Source organism: Vespula vulgaris, chromosome 17 (genome assembly GCF_905475345.1).
Source record: "Vespula vulgaris chromosome 17, iyVesVulg1.1, whole genome shotgun sequence".
Taxonomy (NCBI): Eukaryota; Metazoa; Arthropoda; class Insecta; order Hymenoptera; family Vespidae; genus Vespula; species Vespula vulgaris.
Genome location: NC_066602.1, coordinates 4,466,205 through 4,486,319, shown reverse-complemented (window position 1 = coordinate 4,486,319; position 20,115 = coordinate 4,466,205). Strand labels below are relative to the sequence as shown.

The 20,115-nt window shown below is 30.6% G+C and overlaps 3 protein-coding genes across 4 annotated transcripts; all 3 read left to right on the top strand.

Moving 5' to 3' along the window:
• The first annotated feature begins 106 nt into the window (after positions 1-106).
• LOC127070036 (leucine-rich repeat-containing protein 57-like) lies at positions 107-1,090 on the top strand. The gene has a single exon (XM_051007832.1). It carries the CDS (start codon positions 146-148, stop codon positions 860-862), a length of 717 nt encoding a protein of 238 aa, XP_050863789.1. The 5' UTR covers positions 107-145; the 3' UTR covers positions 863-1,090.
• A 721-nt stretch (positions 1,091-1,811) lies between these two features.
• Positions 1,812-10,674, top strand: LOC127070060 (uncharacterized). 2 transcript variants are annotated; one of them, XM_051007915.1, is made up of 10 exons: positions 1,812-2,751; positions 3,246-3,391; positions 3,462-3,662; positions 3,740-3,931; positions 4,013-4,185; positions 4,258-4,453; positions 4,541-4,782; positions 4,859-5,044; positions 5,132-5,354; positions 5,577-10,674. In XM_051007915.1, exons 2-10 carry the CDS (start codon positions 3,260-3,262, stop codon positions 6,516-6,518), a joined length of 2,487 nt encoding a protein of 828 aa, XP_050863872.1. In that variant the 5' UTR covers positions 1,812-2,751; positions 3,246-3,259; the 3' UTR covers positions 6,519-10,674. The 2 variants fall into 2 exon arrangements, with proteins under 2 accessions (XP_050863872.1, XP_050863871.1); XM_051007914.1 differs by having other exon boundaries at positions 1,812-2,775.
• Positions 10,675-10,819: 145 nt separating this feature from the next.
• On the top strand, positions 10,820-19,402 carry LOC127070070 (MATH and LRR domain-containing protein PFE0570w-like). The gene is given in 8 exon segments (XM_051007931.1): positions 10,820-12,974; positions 13,348-13,685; positions 13,927-14,315; positions 14,472-14,552; positions 14,759-16,652; positions 16,655-16,854; positions 17,515-18,417; positions 18,738-19,402. Coding segments are annotated over 7 exon segments (3,966 nt in total). The 5' UTR covers positions 10,820-12,974; positions 13,348-13,403; the 3' UTR covers positions 18,955-19,402.
• Positions 19,403-20,115: the final 713 nt, after the last annotated feature.

Below are 20,115 nucleotides of genomic sequence, written 5' to 3'. Positions count from 1 at the left end.
TTTAACCGTGCTGTACCATAGTGTGTACACTCCAAATAGAAAATTCAAAATCTTCTTTTGGACTTCTCTCGTATACGAAAAGATATACGACGAAAAGAGCGCGTCATTCGAACGCGTAAAGAGAAACGATTAGATTATTTCGAAGATGGGTAATTTTGGATTGCAACAACATTACGAGACTGCCAAGAAGACGGGAGCACTGAGATTGTCTCAAAAGAAACTGGACGAATTTCCATCGAATCTACGTACATTGGCACATCTTCTACGTAATTTGGATATCTCTGAGAATAAATTTACTAGATTACCCGACGAGATTGGCGAGTTTACCTTGTTGAAACAGATCAATTTGAGTCGTAACAGGCTTACGACGTTACCAGAGATTATCGGTCTTTTATTAAAATTAGAATGTTTCAATGCCAGTTCGAATTACATCGAAAGGATACCACATTCCTTTTCAAAATTATCCCATTTAAAACAAGTTAATCTTTCTGATAATCGCATTACCGAATTCCCTTTAATGTTTTGCGATTTGAAACATCTCGACATATTGGATCTGTCGAAGAATAAATTGACGATTATACCGGACGCTGCTTTCTTACTTTCAGTAACCGAATTAAATCTTAATCAAAATCAAATTTCTATTATATCGGACAGAATCGCCGAATGTTCGCGTCTGAAGACGTTACGCTTAGAAGAAAATTGTTTACAATTGAATGCCATACCAACCAGAATATTGAAGGAATCTAAGATATCAATGTTAGCGTTAACAGGGAATCTCTTCGAGATGAAACAATTCGCTGACGTTGAAGGATACGATGATTATATGGAAAGATATACAGCGGTGAAAAAAAAAATGTTTTGAACTCATCAAGATTACGAACACATCTCGTTGTCACATTAGAATTAATAGAAACGCATACAGTTTCTCACGTACTTTTTTTATTCCACCCCTCTTCCCATACGCCGTCAAATTTGTCATCGTGTGTGTTCTTTAATGATTTTGTACATATATACACATACACACATATTTGTATCTATTTCATGCAAATATTATGAAAAATAAATTATATCTTATATTTATTTTTAATATGGCCTATTGTATTATTGAACTATCCTTTACATGTGAAATCTTGATAAAATATTTGTTTGAGGTTATCTACAAACATTTATGGATATTCTTTTTAATACTATTTTGTTGCGATAAATGAACAGTGATTATTAAAAAATTACAGATTATTCTTCGGAAGTTATGGTTAACGAAAATAATATCAAGAAAAATTCGTTGAATACGTTATGGACGTGACTGTACCTCGAATAGAGAGAACGTACTGACTAATCTATAAAACAACTATACATAAAAATTGATACGAAAATTATGTAAATTTTTATATTGAAAATTAATATAATTCGTAGATGATAATTATCATATTGATTTTGACTCGTAATCGATGACTTTTTTAATTGTTTATATTATACCTGCATCGTGATACGATTCTATACGGCGATCAATTCTGTAGTGTGAACATTTTGGGCCCTGTTCTTTACAAAAAAAAACGAGATATAAAGTATATACGTATATATATTTTATATAAATATTTGAAAGATTATTCAATCCGAACGTTTATGAAACTTATTAGAAAAATATTTGGTTATAATTGAATACTTAGAAAATGTTTAATTAGGAATGAAGAAAAAGTCATGATTACAAAAAAAGAAAACATAAATGGTAAAAGGCAGAAATTTTAAAGGTTACGATCCTATGACGTCCATGTCAACGCCGGTAGTACATATTTGACTAACGTAGTATTTCAAGCAAGTGTTTCTTCCAAGATGGCGAACGTAGTTCGTTCGAATTTTCAAGTAACACAATGAAAAGGTATACCGAGTCTTATTCTCGGTTGTGATGTATTTCATCAAGGAAAATTCGTGTTGGTGATCCGACGTCTTCGGACATCGCGCGTTGTCGCGCGTGACTCGCGTGGAAGTGATTACGGGCCGCCTGTGCGTGCCGCTCGTGCGTGCCGCCCGTGCGTGTCTCGTCGTTCATTTGCCACGAAAGAAGATAGAAGAAAAAAGAAAGGAAGAAAAGGAAGGGAATAAATAAATAAAGAAATAAATCAACGACGGGCAAGGGTTGAGAACAACAACGAAACAACAATAAAAACAAAAAAAGAAAAGAAAAGATTTACATACAAAATTGCAAGAGGTAGAAGAGGGGGGGGTAAGAAAATTAAAAAAAAATATACATATAATAAAAAGAAAGAGAGAGAAAAAAGTGAGAAGGGTGGTAGAAAGGAAGGAAGGAAGTAAAAGAACCATAAAAAGAGGAAGCAAAGAAGAAATTGAAAAAAGACATAGATAGATAGATTGATGGATGGATAGATAGAGAGGGCGAGAGAAAGAGAGAGAGAGAGAGAGAGAGAGAGAGAGAGAAACAGAAAAAATATAGGAAGAAAGAAATATAAAAAAGGAAGAAAGGGAACGAAGATAGAGATTGGCTTTTTTATCCGCAGCAACGCGTGAGTACGCGTCGTCGTTTTTCGACGGGGGCGGATTGACCGTCTCTGCCGTTACTGCTTTTGCTTCTGCTCCGCCTCCTGCTACTCTTGTATCGTATCGTTCCGTCTCGTTTGGCGTTTTATCGTTAACTTCAACGAGTTTTTCTATGACCGAACACATTGGCAAATACCTGACGCAAGTTCGAAAATGAGGGAACGTTGCAAGTAATTTCTATCAGAGGAAAGCCCCGAGGTACGAAGATCTCCGTGCAGAATGGTGTGTGCAAATTCTTTTCGAGTATCCGAAATGTAGCCTAATCGTTCTTTTATCTTTCATTCTTGTTTTTTTTTTACCATCAGGTCAACAAATCGTTTTTTCTTTTTTTTTTATCTAACCAAATCACTCAATTTTCCGTCTTTTACATTTTCCCTCTCATTTTCTCTCTCTCATTTTTTCTCTTATTTTTTCAATCAATTCTCCTGTCTTTTCTCTTCTTTTTTCTTTTTCCTTCAAATTTTATCAGCTCCTCGTTCCATCTCTGTATCAAGGCGTTTAATTTGATAATAATGATATTGTATTTATTTATAATTATATGAAGGTAAAGAGAGATATTTTGTAAGAATGTACTTTTTGTTTTGTAAAAGCTACTATTAATGAGATCTCGATTATTTTTGTACTTTATCCATAGATTATTGTTGTTCTAATTGTTTCTAAAAATTGTTTCTTATAACGGTTTGTTGTTTTAGAAATAGAATAGAAAATGTCAGAACTTGAGGAAAGTCTGGCAGCGCCGGATAGTACAACGAGAGAACAGCGTCTGGGTTTCTCTCATGGAGACGACGTATTACTCCAGCATAAAGATGGAAAATATTACTTGGGCACTGTCGTGGAGGTATCAGTATTATTAACCTATTTGAATTTCTTTGTCTGATGATTGTAACATTTTTTTACATTATGCTTAGGTGGATTTGGCTAGAGAGAGATGTCTTGTCAAATTTATGGACAATACATCCTCTTGGTCGTCGGTTAAAGAGCTGACGAAATTAGCTATGCCAGATTCAGATGTTATGTGCGTTCTCTGTAAGAAATCCAAGCCCAAGACCGACAATGACATTGTTGTTTGTGATAAATGTGGCCGTGGCTACCATCAACTTTGTCATCAGGTATGCATATTTTAAATTACATTCTTTGATTATCGTATCTTTGATTATTATTTCTAATGCTGTCTTAAAATTTTTAGCCTCAAGTATCAAAAGAAGAAACAAGAAGCGATACGAATTGGATGTGTAAACGATGTATGGATAATCAGACGAGAAATCGTGAATCTGGAGAAATTAAGAAATGTATGGTTAAAGTAAATATTAGGAAAGTTTGTAGCGGTAGAGATCAACCTCAACCACCTCCGGATGATATGACAAAATTACCATATGACGTTAGTATATTGCAGGCAATAAAATTTTATTTACGGATAGGTTTCTCATATTGATTGCTATTAACTGGTAATATATTATAGCCTGATATGTTGAGTTGGGACGTACATCATCGAGTGAATGCAGAACAAATTTATTGTTATTGTGGTCTAAATGGAGAATGGTACACCCAAATGTTACAGTGTGCTCGTTGTAAACAATGGTTCCATGAAAAATGTGTTAGTTGCTTAAGGTACCCTCTTTACAGCGGAGATAGGTAAGATATTTGGATGAAATTAAAAGTGACCTTCTACTATCTGACATTGTTTTTTTGTTATTCACATTTCAGATTCTATGTTTTTGTTTGTTCGATGTGCAATTATGGGAAAGAATTCGTACGACGTTTGGAATTGAAATGGGTCGATTTAGTGCACCTGATGTTGTACAATCTGACTGTCTACAATGCAAAAAAGTATTATGATTTAGATACGGTTATTATACCTTATGCCAATGACAATTGGAATTCTTTGCAACTTCCACCACGTGTAAGAAATTTTTTCTTATATTTCATTTCTATATTTTTAATAATTGTTAATAAACGAAGTTTGGTCTAACTTAACATTATTTTCTAGATTCGAGATGTTAGTGTTCAAGTACGCAGAGAATCAATACTAGCTATATTAACCAATAATAGGAATAGATTCAAATGTGGAAGAGAAATTAAAAAACGTACCACAATATGGGGTCTTAGAGTTAGATTACCACCTCCATGTCCTATCGTTAATCTTCCAGCGTCTGGAATAATAGATGATTCTGTGTTACGTAGATGCTGGGGTGCTAATAAAAGACTACAATATTTATCTCCATCAGCAGGGTTAGTATAATTTTTAATCTCTTCTAATATTTATAACACTACTGAATATCTAAATGAAACAATCATATATTTATAGATGTATGCCAGAAAGTACAAAACAGTTAAACGTACTAAAGGAAAGTTCACCAGAAAATTTGGAAATTCCTGTTAATCCGTCAGATGTGGTCATGAGAGGAACAATTTATCAAAATTCTGAAGCAGAACAGAGTTCATGTCCAAGTCCAAGTCCTCCTTCTCAATCCACGCAATCTTTGAGAGAACGGTATTTTATAGAATTCATATATTATTAATATATAAAAGTATCTAAGAGTATAAAAAAGAAGTTGAATATATATTTAACTTTTTACAGATATAGTGGAGGTGGTTTTGTAAAAAAAACTTTCCCATTTCCAAAGTTAAGTTTACAAAGAAGAAGAAGATTAATGGTATTGGGTAGTTCTCGAGAAAGGATGTTACGTAAACATAAAAAAAGGGAGAAAGGTTGTGGAGATGGTTCATTAGGAAAATCGCAAGGTGTTAGGGAGGCCAGATATAGGAAAGCTAGGAAGCTATTAAAAAATGCCATTGCCAAGGTAACACATGATTATACTGTTAACAATGAATTGTGTAAATTATCTTATAATATTCATAGTTATTACAGTCTTGTTTTATTTTTGTTTTCTTTTTTCCTTTTCTCTCTCTCTCTCTCCCTCTCTCTCTCTCTCTCTCCCTCTCCCTCTCTCCCTCTCTTCCCCCCCCCTCTCTCTCTATCTATCTATCTATCTATCTATCTATCTATCTCTATCTCTATTTAGAGCAAATCTAGAAATTCGGAACAATCGGATTTACCACCGACACCTCCAACCTCTGTATCTGGTCCGCCAACACCACCGGCTACCACTTCGGGTATGTCCGAATTATCTGTGCCCAGTTCAATGGAATTAATGCACCCTCTGCCACCATCGACACCAGCAGATACAAGTGGCGACGAAACAAGCTCAAGAGGAACATTAGATTCCTTCATTCCACCACCAAAAGATTTTGAAGGAAAAAACAATCCTTTTCGAAATCTCAGCGATTTGTTGGGTACACCTTGCAGTCTTAATCAGGCAAGCTCCAGTACACCTTTACCTTATAATCAATGTCCCATTACATTGCCTCTTCCATTGACACCCGTGATAGCACAACCACCAGTAGTACGTCCAACTAAACGTCAATTATCAGAAAAAGACATTATCATAGACAGAAATGGACAAGTGAAACGAAAAAGACAACATCGACGTGGTAGACCATCTCAACAGCAACAACAGCTTCAACAACAATTTCAACATACAGCTAGTAAAACCGCTACGATTTTGCCAGCACGATATAACGAAGTTAAAAATGAATTTGTGAGAAATTTAAGGAGTTCGTTCAATGGTGGTGGTGCTTCAAGCAGTGCCAGTAGTCAAATTGGAAATTGTGTAGATTATGCCTTAAATGGAAGAAGATTACGACAACGACAAAGCAGTGAAAAATTACCACCACCGGACCCACAGCCACAGAAGAAATGCAATGCATCTTCCTCTCCTAAATGTTCGCCTATGAAACAAAGTACTCCTGACATATCTTTGGATGATCTTAAGTCATCGGTGAATATTTACTTCGGAGCTGCCAACAGGATAGCAGCAGGTGAGAAGTTTGTGATCAAGGCAAAAAGGGTAGGACCTAATGGTCAAACACAGTATCTCATCGAATGGGAAAGTCTTACCACTTAACGGTGAAAATGTCATTTACATCATGGTCAGGTAATAATGCTCGACCAAATAATATTGAGTAGAGAACAACTGTTATCTGACAATCTGGATACTTAGGATGGGAATATCGTAACGAATCGATTTGTGTTACTCACTGCCATTCGTTAAATACATTTATCTATAATGAGTATGTGTATTAATTGGTTCATGATGTTTGATTGTTCTTATAAGTATATATTATTAGAGTTTAGATTTTTTAAGCATACAGTATAGATTAATAAAATTTATCATTCAGAAATTTTACATCATGCATCGTTGCTGCATCATGCATCAAAAAGAAACAAAAAAAAAAAACCATCATTGCTGGTCAATGAATTAAAGTTTTCTAGAAATTTAAAAGTTGGGCTTACTTATCTTGATTTTCTTTTGTGCACCACTGAAATAATAGTATTTGATTCCGTACTAAAATTATACCGTCCAAATTTATTACCCAAGCAAATGTTAGGTCATTAAAGTTGAATAAATACTCTAAAAGAGTATCACGTAAAATAAATTTGAAAATGTACCAAGAACTTATAAGAAGAATCAAATATGCATATACCAGTTATATCTTGTAAATAATGTAGTATAGTAGTTTAACATTAAAAAATCAATAAACGTGGGTCATGTGAAAAGCAAATGAAGTCACGTAGACTCTGTCTTTGTTAGAGAACAAATTGATTGTCTCTCTTTAGAATTATAGGGCAAAAACCATAGTTATGATAAAGATAATCGTGAATCGATGCAGATGGTTGTTCCTGTCATTTGAGCTACCGTAATAGTACATGTTAGTAGTGTGTAGTACAGAGTAAGATGAAGCAGACATACTGCGAAAGATTATTTTTTAATACAATCATAAGACATACGATCTTCAATTTCTGCAACTTTACCATCTTTTAAGTCATTGCTTCATACAAAATACATGAACACAAAAAGTTTAACAAATTATATTGATATTTTACAATAGACAATTATGGTAAAATGAATTTATTTTTATTACACTGAACCTTCGACCGTATTCGCATAGTTTAACTACGAACATATAGATGTCCTAATGAGGTAGAACTTCTAATGGCTTAAGATGCTGAAGATGCAGAATAAATTATTGCTCCCTATTACGCAAGACTAAAAAAAGAAAGCACATGCTTGTTTCATACCACGTGTAAGTAAAAGAACAATTACAATTAATCTCCTAGATGTTTGAACAACCTACTCTGCGGAAGTATAATAGATAATTGACTAATTTATCTTCGTTGACTTTTCACACGATATAAAAAATCATATATAAGATTCTTTATGGTGCCGGATGTTTCATAATTTGATATGTTTTAGAATCCGTATTGCACGGTGTCTGTGATCTGAGCATACTAATCGGAAAAAGTATCCGATGAAAGCCAATCATAAATATTGGTAATGACTTAATTATTATGAGATTATATTCTAATTTAAAGAAAAAGGGTCACATATTTAATGTACAATTTTACAAAACATTAATCGCTCATAAAAATTTTATGTAAGAAAATTTTCAGAAATTTGGATTGTATTTATCTAATCGCAGATCTTTGTTTTTTAATTTAATTTAATTTTTATTATAAATATGATACTTCTTGCATACAAGCATTCCTATTTTATAATGGTACGTAATGTGGTAAATAATCTACATAAAAATATTTAAACAAGTTGCAGTAGAGATTTATACTGTGATCGAATATATAATTAAAACAGCCGAAATGAAAACAAAAAAGAAACAAACGAACCATTCATTAACAATAGTATCAGATTCTACAGATACCATCTTCGTCGTTATCTTAAAAGCGATTAACTTTAGACTGGTTTTACAACTTTAAAATTACATATTAGATATTGAGAGAATCTTCATACGCGGATGTTCGCGAACGATTTATTATCTCAATCGCTTATATCTAAAGAGAATAGGTTTTCTTAATGCGATTGTGAATTTATTGTATAGCATTGGGATTGCAATTTTTTTGCACTTTGGCCTACGTAGAGAGGCTCATAACTGTATTAACAAAAATGATATTGTTTATTTCAATATGTCAGTGGTATATTTTTCATCTAATTTGACTTATTGGTTTTTCAAAATCATACTTTTTTTTCTACAAATCCTTTTATCAATTTATTATATGAACCAATGAATTTCAATTAAAATTATCACTGACGTACCGAAATCTACGAATATTTTCTTTTCTTCTTTCTTTTTTTTTTTTCTTTTTTTATTAGGAAATGATTTAAGTCACACATATATTATGTTTATCACTTTAATATATGTAATCATATTGATTTGTTGCTGTTCTATTATCATCGTGTCGCATTCAGTTGTTATATTATCATAATATTTAGAATATCGAAATTTTGTCTAGGTTAAAAAAGGAAAAGTTAATCTCTAAACGTGATCTATGTAATATTTACATAAATTATGTTTTTCAAGTATACTTTTCTTTTAACATACGTAAAAATATGATATACAACAATATTAAATATTGTTTCTCATCCCTAGAAATATATATATATGTGTGTGTGTGTATACCATATATATAAATAACGTTGGACGGATATAAAGAATGGACACTGCCAAACGCTAATAAGTTATTTTTCTGAATAACAATATATATAACGATATTATATATTACATATTTTATGTCGGCAAATATCAAGACAATTTCTTTTTTATTCATCTCTTTTTTATTTTATTATTTTTTTCATCCGCTTTATACATTTGCAAGCAAAATAAAAAAAATAAAATATCGAATGCAATCTGAGGGAAAAAGATCAATCTTAACAAAAAAGAAAAACAAAGGAACATGCGTCACAACGAATAATTAATAAAATTAGTTATTAATTATAAATTTTTTCTTCTTTTTTTTTTAATTTACATATATATATGTGTGCTCACATGAGTGATTTATTAGAACGCTCTTGAATAAATTAAAGTATAAAAATAAAAATAAAAGTAAAGAAAATAGATAATTAAGAGGTAAATAAGTCGAGAAAAAATGTTCATATCGATAAAGAAGAAAACTGAATTTTCAATACCGCTACTGCTGCTATCTATACGGAGGCTTAGGAATTAAAAATAATTGTATATTTTAATGATCTTCATTATTTGATAAAAAAGTTAATGAATTAATTTAATGTTAGAATAAATCAATTTTGGCTTGTAATAACTTAAATAAGGAAAATTCTGATTAAACCAAGAAAGAACAAAGTTTACTGCCACTTAACGTATGTAAAATGTATTACATACTGTTGTTTGTGGGTACGCGCGCGCGTGTTGCATGTGTATGTGTATGATGACATCCCTTTGTTTCAATTTTCCTCTATACATGATCCTTTTTAAAATAACCTATACTTGTGGGATACTTTTTACATATACATATGTGCATATAGTTGAGAAATTTTATAAACAAAATCTTTCTTAATCTTTCGATTCATTCCACATGTTAATTCCATTCATTGTAAAATCATGCGAATAATTTTGTGAGGTTCGATTAAAAATCACATGAAAATATTTGTAATCCTAACCTCAAAGTTTTACAAAATGGTATAAGAAATTTCAGAAGCGTTATGCCATATGCAAAAAAGTATGTTTCATAAACAGATTTAATATTTCCGTATCGCTTTTGCATATGTAACATTATATTAATCTCTTAACGTCGATCTCATTGATAAATAGTATAATATATTTATAATTGTTAAATTACTAACTACATACTATAAATATTCACTATAAAAGACCAAAAACATGCCAAATATTCGCCTATGTGTATAAGCATGACGCTTCTGTGTCGATATATTACCGACATTAATTAATTTTTCTTTTATTTTCTTTTTAATTTTTTCTTTGTTTAAATATTCCGTTAAAAATTTAATTAAATAACGACAAATTGTGATCAAATATCTTCTTTAGATAATGTAGAAAGATATAGTATGTGAATTATATACTGGGAATTTCGAAGTCTGTTCTATATCAAACATGTTCGGTAGAGAGAAATAATTTCTGAAAAAGATTTAAAAAAATCATGCTGATTAACTATGAATAGACAGACAAATAGAGAGAGAGAAAGAGAGAGAGAGAGAGAGAGAGAGAGAGAGAGAGAGAGAGAGAGAGAGAGAGAGAGAGAGAGAGATATTAGAAATAAAAAAAAGTACGAATGACTGTTTGTTAATTAGTATGTTGTGTGCATGGTAATGTGAAAAAATGCCAAGAAAAAAAAAATAATAATAATATTACGTTTGTTCGAAGATTCGAAGTAAGTACGAGCTTGTGTGAATAAAAGAAGGAAACAAAAAAGACAAAATAATTAGCAAACAAACAAAATCAAATCAATGATAAGATTATTCTTCTCATAGATCTTTTCAATTATTAAACGTTCCATTTTTAGGTTACGCCATGAAAGATATTCGTTTATATTTCACTTTTTGTTGTTTTTCGTTTCGTACATGCATTTTTTTCTCTTTTTTAGTGTATAAAAAGAATTATTAATTAAGACAAATCATGTATATACACCTACTGTACTATTATAAGAGTATTATTCAGCACGCTCTAAGGATCCTGTTATTTTTTTATTTTTTTTGTGACCTTCTTTAAATCATCGATCAAAACATTTTTATAATGAAGTTTTTATTATTATTATTATTATTACTATTACTATTACTATTACTATTACTATTACTATTACTATTACTATTACTATTACTGTTACAATTATTATTATTATTATTATTATTATTATTATTATTATTATTATTATTATTATTATTATATATTTTACAATATATATATATATATATAAAATAATACAGGAAAGATTAGAATTTGATTTTCTTCTATTGTATGTGTTTGCGTGTGTGTGTGTGTCATGAACACAGTATATGTGTAATATGTATGCGTGTATAATAGAAATAGAGAGAGGTTTCTGTTCACATATATACACACGTATGTATATGTATATACAATTTGAATTTAAGGTTAACTGTATGAAATGAAGCTTTTTCAATACCTCTTTTATAATTTTTTCGAGAATTTAATTGAGCAATTCACAAATCGATTGATCAATCATAATCATGATTATTATTTTTTATTTAACACACATCCAGAATTGCTCCTTAAAAAAACTCGTCCGTGTTCATTGTTATATTAATTATTATTATTAGCGTTTTTAACTCAGTTTGTGTATAAGAGACTGATACATAAATTTCCTTACTCATCCATATATATATATATATATATATATATATATATATATATATATGTATGTATGTGTGTGCGTGCGCGAGTGTGTACAAACACACACACACGTATGTATATATGTATGTTTTCATTCGGTTTTCATCGATTTTCATCATTTTCATTGATATAACTCGATTCACGTACAAAGTGATTGAAGGAGTAATAGAGATCATCGATCGAGGACCAACGATCGTAGAATCATTGATGTGTAAAAAAAGAATAATAAATGATATGTGTAGACTAATTGATATTCTTATTTTATTTTCGTAAATATTGAAAATCTATGCAATATAATTTAAAAAACGTAATTAATTCAAATTTAATTCCATTATCTACTCGTTTTTTTATCTTATTTATGAATAATTATTCCTTTTTAATAGAAAATTTTATTATATAATCCTTTTTAAAAGAAGAATTGGAAATTATGAATTCAATTAATAAAAGTCGACTAAAATACAAAATTCAATGAAACTCCGAAGCCCATTTAACGAATCGAATCGTGAAGGTTTCCATAACAACGAATGTTTCCCCTTTTAGTAACTGTTATGGCGGACAGTGAGGGTAAGTTTCCATACGTCACGTTGCTTACAAGCATAATCGAAGTTTGGAATAGTGTTTTGATGTGTGTCTAGTGATACAAGGTTCGTTCCTTTTGTTTTTACGTCAAAATCATTACCATTTTTCTTTTCTAATTTCCAAATAAAATCATGTGCATTAGATAAACGGTAAATTTTATGAGAATAGATGATCGTCTTTATTTTCTAATTTTTTTATTTTTTTTTTTTGAGGAAAAGTTTTAACTTATATTATCGTAAAAGCTATACAATGCTTTAGCGTTATTAAAATGTCATAACACTATAAAAGGAAACTTGTAAGATCACGTAGGCGAAACTAATATTGCGGGGGCGACATGACGTCTTGTTTTCATCGTTATCGTTTCTTCCCCAGAAGAATTAAGTTAGTCGCAGGTAATCTAGCTTCTCCTATTTATTATATTTTCTCATAGTTTGAAAGAACAATTCGAGTATTTTTCGTGTGACCTTGAGAAGATCCATAAATCCAAGAAGAGAACAGAATAGTTCGAAGCAATACACCAAGAAGTGTATTATTTTTAAATTATTTTCCATATGTGAATAATGAATCAATGAAATGGCGATGACTGTAAGAAAAATGTCTGGAAAATCCTGGTATGTATTGTATATACGATCAATTTTTATATAATATATATACAACTTAACAAATATTTTATTATTACTTTATTATCTCTTCGTTGTTTGTGTGTATTTAATAAAATCTATTAATTAAAACAATTATCGATTATAATTGAAAATATTTTCTAATCGATAATTTATCAACAGATTATAATTTGTTTATATTATAATCGATAACTTACCGATAGATCTTCATTATATATTACGTGTATAATGTACAAACATAAAGATTAGATTAGAAAATATATTTTCAATTATACTTTATTATATATTATAACATAACATAAAAATTATAAATTTAATACGAGATAAAAAATATTAATCATATTTATCGATAATTTACCAACAGATCTTATCGAATGAACCGATTCGAAGATATCGCTTTGAAGAAAGATATTTGAATAAATGGAGGGAGATACATCTGAAGTATTATTGCCCTGTGCAATTTGTACACGGACATTTATGCCACGATCTTTAGAAAAACATGCAAAGATATGCGAACGAGCTGCTGCAAAAAAACGAAAGCCATTCGATTCGGCTAAACAGAGAATTCAGGGTACCGATCTCGCGGAATTTCTTCCTCGACAGGAAAAGAAAAGATATTCGAATGACGAGAAACGTAAATCTTCTTGGAAAGAGACGCATGATGATTTTTTACGAACGATTAGGGCAGCTCGAAGTGAAACGGTAAACCTTTGAATATAATAAATAATCTTTACATTATTGATCATTTCAAGTAGAGTTTTTATATAAAGATTACAAGATGCATTCGTGTGACACTTTGAAATGATTAGATTAGATAAATATTATATAATAGCATTAAACGAATAAATTGATTTAGAAAAATTTAATTGAAGATCGAATAATAAGTGATCATTTAAGACAGAGACATGAATTATGAATGAACCCAGATCCATAATAATTTCAGGCAAGTATAATAATAAATCAAAGGCAATCGAGTTCCCACGCGTCTTCAGGTGCGCCAATGAGAGCAAATGAAAAGGGTACGTGTCCAACGTGTAATCGTCAATTTGGGGTAAAGGCATACGATCGACACGTAGCCTGGTGCAAGGAAAGATCAACGAGATTACCGATAAGTCCAGCTACGAAGAACATTGCTAAGGAACGTTTGGAAGCCCGTATGAAGTATCGTGCGCCGACTTTAAAAAATCGTCGAAAGAGTAATCGTGATAAATATTCTCAGAGTTGTACAGCTATTAAAACACCTAACAGAGTAAGAGAGACTGCTTCTGTACCTGATAATACTCGTGAGAAGATCAAGGAGAATATTACTGATTCGCAAAAACCAATCATAATGTGAGTATTATATAGCAACGCTAAAAATAACTGTTGTTTATGCCGAAATATTATGACGTTGTAGTTCAGTATACGAATGTAGATAATGATGTTGTAATTTGATCTATTCATTCATATTAATGTTATATATTATCACATTACATTACATTGTTGCAGTGGCCGAGGAGATCAATCAAATAATAAAGAAACTTATAATTTAGGAGAATCTAGAGAAGCAACGAAACGTTCTATAGCTAGGTAAGCTTTTGTTTTTTAATTCTTCTAATAGAATTAGAGTAGAGTGTATTATAAAACGTGATGTGTGGTATGCACGAGGAGAAGGGAAAGGGCAAAGGTCGTTTCAAAAAAGGTCCTCCTTCTTTCTCCTCCTCTTTTCTTTTTACTTCTGATCGGTTTTTCCTTTTTCTCGGGTATCATCCTTGACCCTTTTTCCTTCTCCTCAGGCCAACGTCCTCTTTGCGTTCGATCATCCCTGAACTGAGAACTATGAACCCTTCCCTCGAAATCTCCTTAAAACACAAGAAGGAACCAGAGGCTAAGACACTTCAAACTGATCCCGTCCAATATACCACGAAATCTGAAAGGATTCAACGGGCTAAGATACAAATAAGAAGATTGGATAGTAAAATGATCGACGATTATTACGACGGATCATCCAATACCTCTCTCATAGATCATACTGAGAAAAAAAGTCGCACACTAACTTTATCCGGCAGATCGGTAAAAACCGATCGTATGATCACTGCTAGAAATCAAGGCAATTCGAAAGTAAATGACGTCACCGTTAACGAGAATATTATCGAGATGATCGTACAACCTTGTAATATATACAATGACGACAATGGTGCATTAATCACGTGGGAAGGAATGAAAATTGATCGAGAGTGTAATCGGTCTAACTCAAAGGACAATGTTGTTAGAGGAGTATCATGTCATCAACTTACTCGTTCTTATTTTCAATCGGACAATAAATCTTTCGATGATGATAAGAGAGATCGAGAGATATCTCACGTGGAAGATTTATTAATACCAAAGGATAATATTGATAGCTTTGAAAATGATCAAGCAAAAAATATAACTTGGACGAATAGTATACAAAGATTAAATCAAACTTACTTGATCAAAGATTCCGACGATCATGAAATCGTTAATAAAGATATTTTTCACGATTCTAATCGATCTAACGATTCTATCGAAATTAATGATAATCAAATTGTTAGATCGAACTCGACTCGAGAAGATCGTTATGAAAATGATCCTGGAAAGATTGAAATTAATTATGAGATACAATTAGATCATGATTCAACATCTAATTATAGCTTACCAGAAGCTAAATCGGAGATTTATGTGATAGAAAAATATGATAAAATTGAAGAAAATTCCAATAATGCTGATAATAATAAATCTGAAGAAATACGTTATATAGATTCAATCATCGAAAATAAAATGATAGATAATATCGTTTCTTTATCGTCTTCTTCGGATATTGAAACGACCATGAACGAGACGAATGATTCACCAGAAAATGTAACAATTAATAGAAACGTTGTTACATTAGTTCAAGAAAAAGAAGAAGAAGAAGAAGATAATTCAAACTTTGTTGACTCTGTAGATAAGAATGTTTCATTTTACTCGCGTGGATCTATCGTTCGAACTGATACGAAGTCCAAAGAACTGCATAATGTATACGAAACGTCTACAAACAAGGAACTTGATTATGCCAGTGAACAAGAAAAAAAAGAAGAAGAAGAAGAAATAGACATAGAAGAAGAAGATGATGATGAAGAAGAAATAGAAGAGGAAGAGGAAGAGGAAGAGGAAGAAGAAGAAGAAGAAGAGGAAGAAGATATGGGAAAAGATATAGATGATAAAAAGTTAAAGATAATTGATTGTAAAGACTGCGAGAATGATCACAGAAGATTTTCATCCATTAATTCGAAAACGCATAGAATTCGATCCATCAAAATTAATAGTAAAATTCAAGAAAATTTGAATTTACTTCGTGGTAGTACCGATACATTGATATCATCCGTCGAAGCGGTCGATTTTGTTAATAACAAACGATCCAATCACGTGAATTCAATCTGCGAAGAGGAAAATGTCGATCAATCTTATAGAATCGAAAATCATTATGAGAAATATGAATTATTACCTGAAATTAAAAGAAATATTTCAACGGAGAAAAATTCACAAATTTTTGATCAAAATTATCATTGGAAGAAAACCTTGAAATTTTCCAACGATCGATCGATCAATGATCTAATGTCACATAATTATAGACAAAACAGGCTTCACAAAAGAAATCCAAAAATCCGTATCCTTCCACCAATCCTTATTGATTCTTCTTCTCCGAGGATTCAAAGGTGAAAATCTATAATAAAAAGAAAAATAAAAACAATAAAAAAAAAAAAAAATCATTTTCAATATCAAAATCGATCATCCATCGAATTTATAGGACTTCGAATTCATCTAATCGTCCTCTATGGAGTAATTACATGCGCAGACGACCGGATTTTAATCTCGTGCTTAGGTGTAGAATGTAAGTCGGTATAGTCCGCACGTGTTAATTTCTCATTCGCATTAATCCATTCATTCAATGAACTTACAGTTTTGATGACGTTCTTTTATTTAGCATGAATTGTTTAATAGATACTAGTTGCACGTGTGTGTTAATTATGTTAGATATATCATAATGTGCAAAAATTTGTGTTTGTTAAATTAAAAATGATTTTTGCTTGCACGATGTTTCATACTTTATTATCTATCTTTTAGATAGATTCTAAAGAATAGTTTGTTCATCTATAAAAAATTCATATGTGCTGGAATATTTTTATATATGTATATATATTCGAAATATATAAATATAATATACAATATATTAATATATATATATATATATATTTGATATGTTTGTATTATTTTTATATGATTTCTTTTTTACTTGTTATATTACTTTGATTTTATAATAGAAATATTTATATGATATTATTTTCATTTTCTAATATAAACACACACACAGACACACACACACATACACGCGCGTATATACATACGTACGTACGTACGTACGTATGTATGTATGTATATGTAAAATATCGAATACATAGTTTAAACGTTCGAATAAAAATAATTCAATGAAAAACTAAAGAAACTAATAATTGAAAATAGTTACGAAAAAAAATGAATAAATGTGTTACAGTGGTTCCTGCAAGGAATACAATCCTTTTCTAATAGCTGAACGACAAATGCAAGATTTACTATCGGATTCGAGTGATTTATCCTTAACAGAAATTCCATCGTCATCATCAACGAAATCTCTCCTTCCTCTTTCACATTCTTCCGCATTCATTAAATACCCATACCAAACTAAAACGAATCATTTAGAAAAACTCATTACCAACGAATTCGACGAACTTACGTCCGATTTTTCGAGCGATTCTACAGAAACGAATTCACTATCGCGTGAAATATTTCTTAAAGATTTTCATGATTCAAAGAAAGACGATCAGGCAAAAAAAATTTCTAATAGAGAACTCGGTCGTAGAATGATCATTGACAAATCATTAGTTTTAGGTAATGAAATCAATCAAGATAAATCTAATAATATCAATAAGCAATATAAAAATGATATTTCAGGTCATATTTTTAATAAAGGAATCTCTAAATCTGTATCTAATAGGCCACAAACGATTCGTGCTTTTTCAGCACCTAAATCTATTTATCAAAGAAAAAGTAAAACTTCTAATGATAATAATAATCAAGGAGCGAAATTTGATAATAATGTGAAAAACGATTATTTAACATTTTCAAGTAGCGATCTTAGCCTAAGTTCGATCGTTTCTTCCGAGATCGATCTAAAACGTTCTAATTCTGTTTTCGATCAATTAATAACTTCTTTCGAAGATGATATCGTTGGTAATGATTCTTTTCCATCCTTGAGGTCCCTCCTAAGAAACGAATCCTTGAGAACTTCATCCAATGGTCCACCTGTTCCTGATAATAAAAGGCGATTTGACGGACATATCAGTGATGAGGAATTTTCTTCAGCGGATACCTTTAAACAACAGGAACATAAAATTAATGCCGATTCTGCATACAGCAGGTTAATCTTTTGATTTTTTAAATATTTCATAAGTTCTTGTTGTGTGTATATATTTTTAGTTTTATGTTCGTTAATTATATAAATTTATGTAGAAATTATTATATTAGTTTTCTCTCCAAATTAATTCTACAGAAAATTTTCTTCTTTAATTGTAGACGTTTTTTCGAAAATTACTTAAAAATTAAATCAGCTTTTTGAAGATTTCTTTAGACAAAAGTTAGATTATTCTTTAATAATGTTTATATATAAAAAATGAACTACACGATAATATTACAACAATAATAAAAATTAAAATGTACAATGTTTTTGTATAATATTAGTTTAAATCGCAAATATTCCAACCATGGACGCAGCAGCAACAACGATACGACGAATCGTATGGAGGATAACATATCCAGGAATAATCGTCGAGAAAGTCAGTCATCAATTTCAAAGACGAAATGTAGGATGTCAAGATTTTGTCACGAGTGTGGATCTAGATTTCCTGAGACTGCCAAGTTTTGTTGCCAATGCGGTGTCAAGAGGCTTGCACTTTGATTTCTTTTTTTATTTATTTATTTAGTTTTTTTACATTCATTGTCTAATGAGAAAAGAAGAATTTCTTTTTTTTTTTCTTCTTTCCTTTTCTTAAGATCGATGATGAATCGTTAATTACGAAGATTACAAACAAATGCAATAATTAATTAAGCTTATTGTCAAAACGATACTTGTAATATACATATGTAACTTATATATTCAAGTGTCCTTTATTATTCTCTCAGGAAGTTTTGCATTTTAATTTTGAAATTTAATTCAGATCTAAATATGTTTATAGAAGATGGAGGACACGCGCGCGCGCGAGCGCACGGTGTCTTATAATTTTATTATTATAAATATATAAAACGAGCAATTTGTATGTCGGAGTACTATGCCAATTTCAATCTGTACGAATTATTTGTAAGTTGAAATTGTATTTTTACAAATGCAATAAAATTATGCTTCATTATTTCGTTATCTTATTATTACATTTTATTTTATTATTTAATATTTTGAGTTTGAAAATCGTATTTTTATTTATAGCACTTTTTCAATCTCATTCCTAATTGTTTATACAATTTTTCGAGAGTAACATAATAAACTATACCTTAATTTACAACGAAATCCCTTTCTCGTATTTTCTTTGTTAATATTAACAAATGAAAATAACAACATAGAATTAAGGTTATCGACTATATCAGAAAAAAGATTCTGTATTCCATGAAAATGTTAGCTCGATATCTAAGAAAATTTACATCACTTCAATCAAGGGTAATTAAAAATACATATTACATAACTTACAAAACGAAAAAAAAAATTAAAGAAAAAATTGTAATTTACGTAATATAATTATATTTAATCTTCTTTCTCACAATCAGTGGTCGAAGTCATCATGGAAAATAAATGACAAAAAATTTCATGTTAATGTCAGCCCATCTGAGAAAGCAAAATGTGGTGTCCAGTCAAATGGAAATGTAAGTGATCAGCTGATAAAGATGAGTCGATTGCGTTGATTCCATAAATAAATAATGTTATTAGTTAAGAATTGATTTATGACTCAACTCTAAACTACTGGAAAGAATGTGAAAAAAAAATTAATTAAATATGTTCTTTTATATTGAATCAACTGAATAAATTATACTGATTCTCAAAACAAATAAAGAAATTAATTCACAATTTTAT

Coding starts and splice junctions, on each gene's coding strand:
- LOC127070036 (XM_051007832.1), top strand. CDS start 146: ATGGGTAATTTTGGATTGCAACAACATTACGAGACTGCCAAGAAGACG.
- LOC127070060 (XM_051007915.1), top strand. CDS start 3,260: ATGTCAGAACTTGAGGAAAGTCTGGCAGCGCCGGATAGTACAACGAGA. Junction 3,663..3,739: donor ACCATCAACTTTGTCATCAG/GTATGCATATTT, acceptor TAAAATTTTTAG/CCTCAAGTATCAAAAGAAGA. Junction 5,045..5,131: donor ACGCAATCTTTGAGAGAACG/GTATTTTATAGA, acceptor AACTTTTTACAG/ATATAGTGGAGGTGGTTTTG.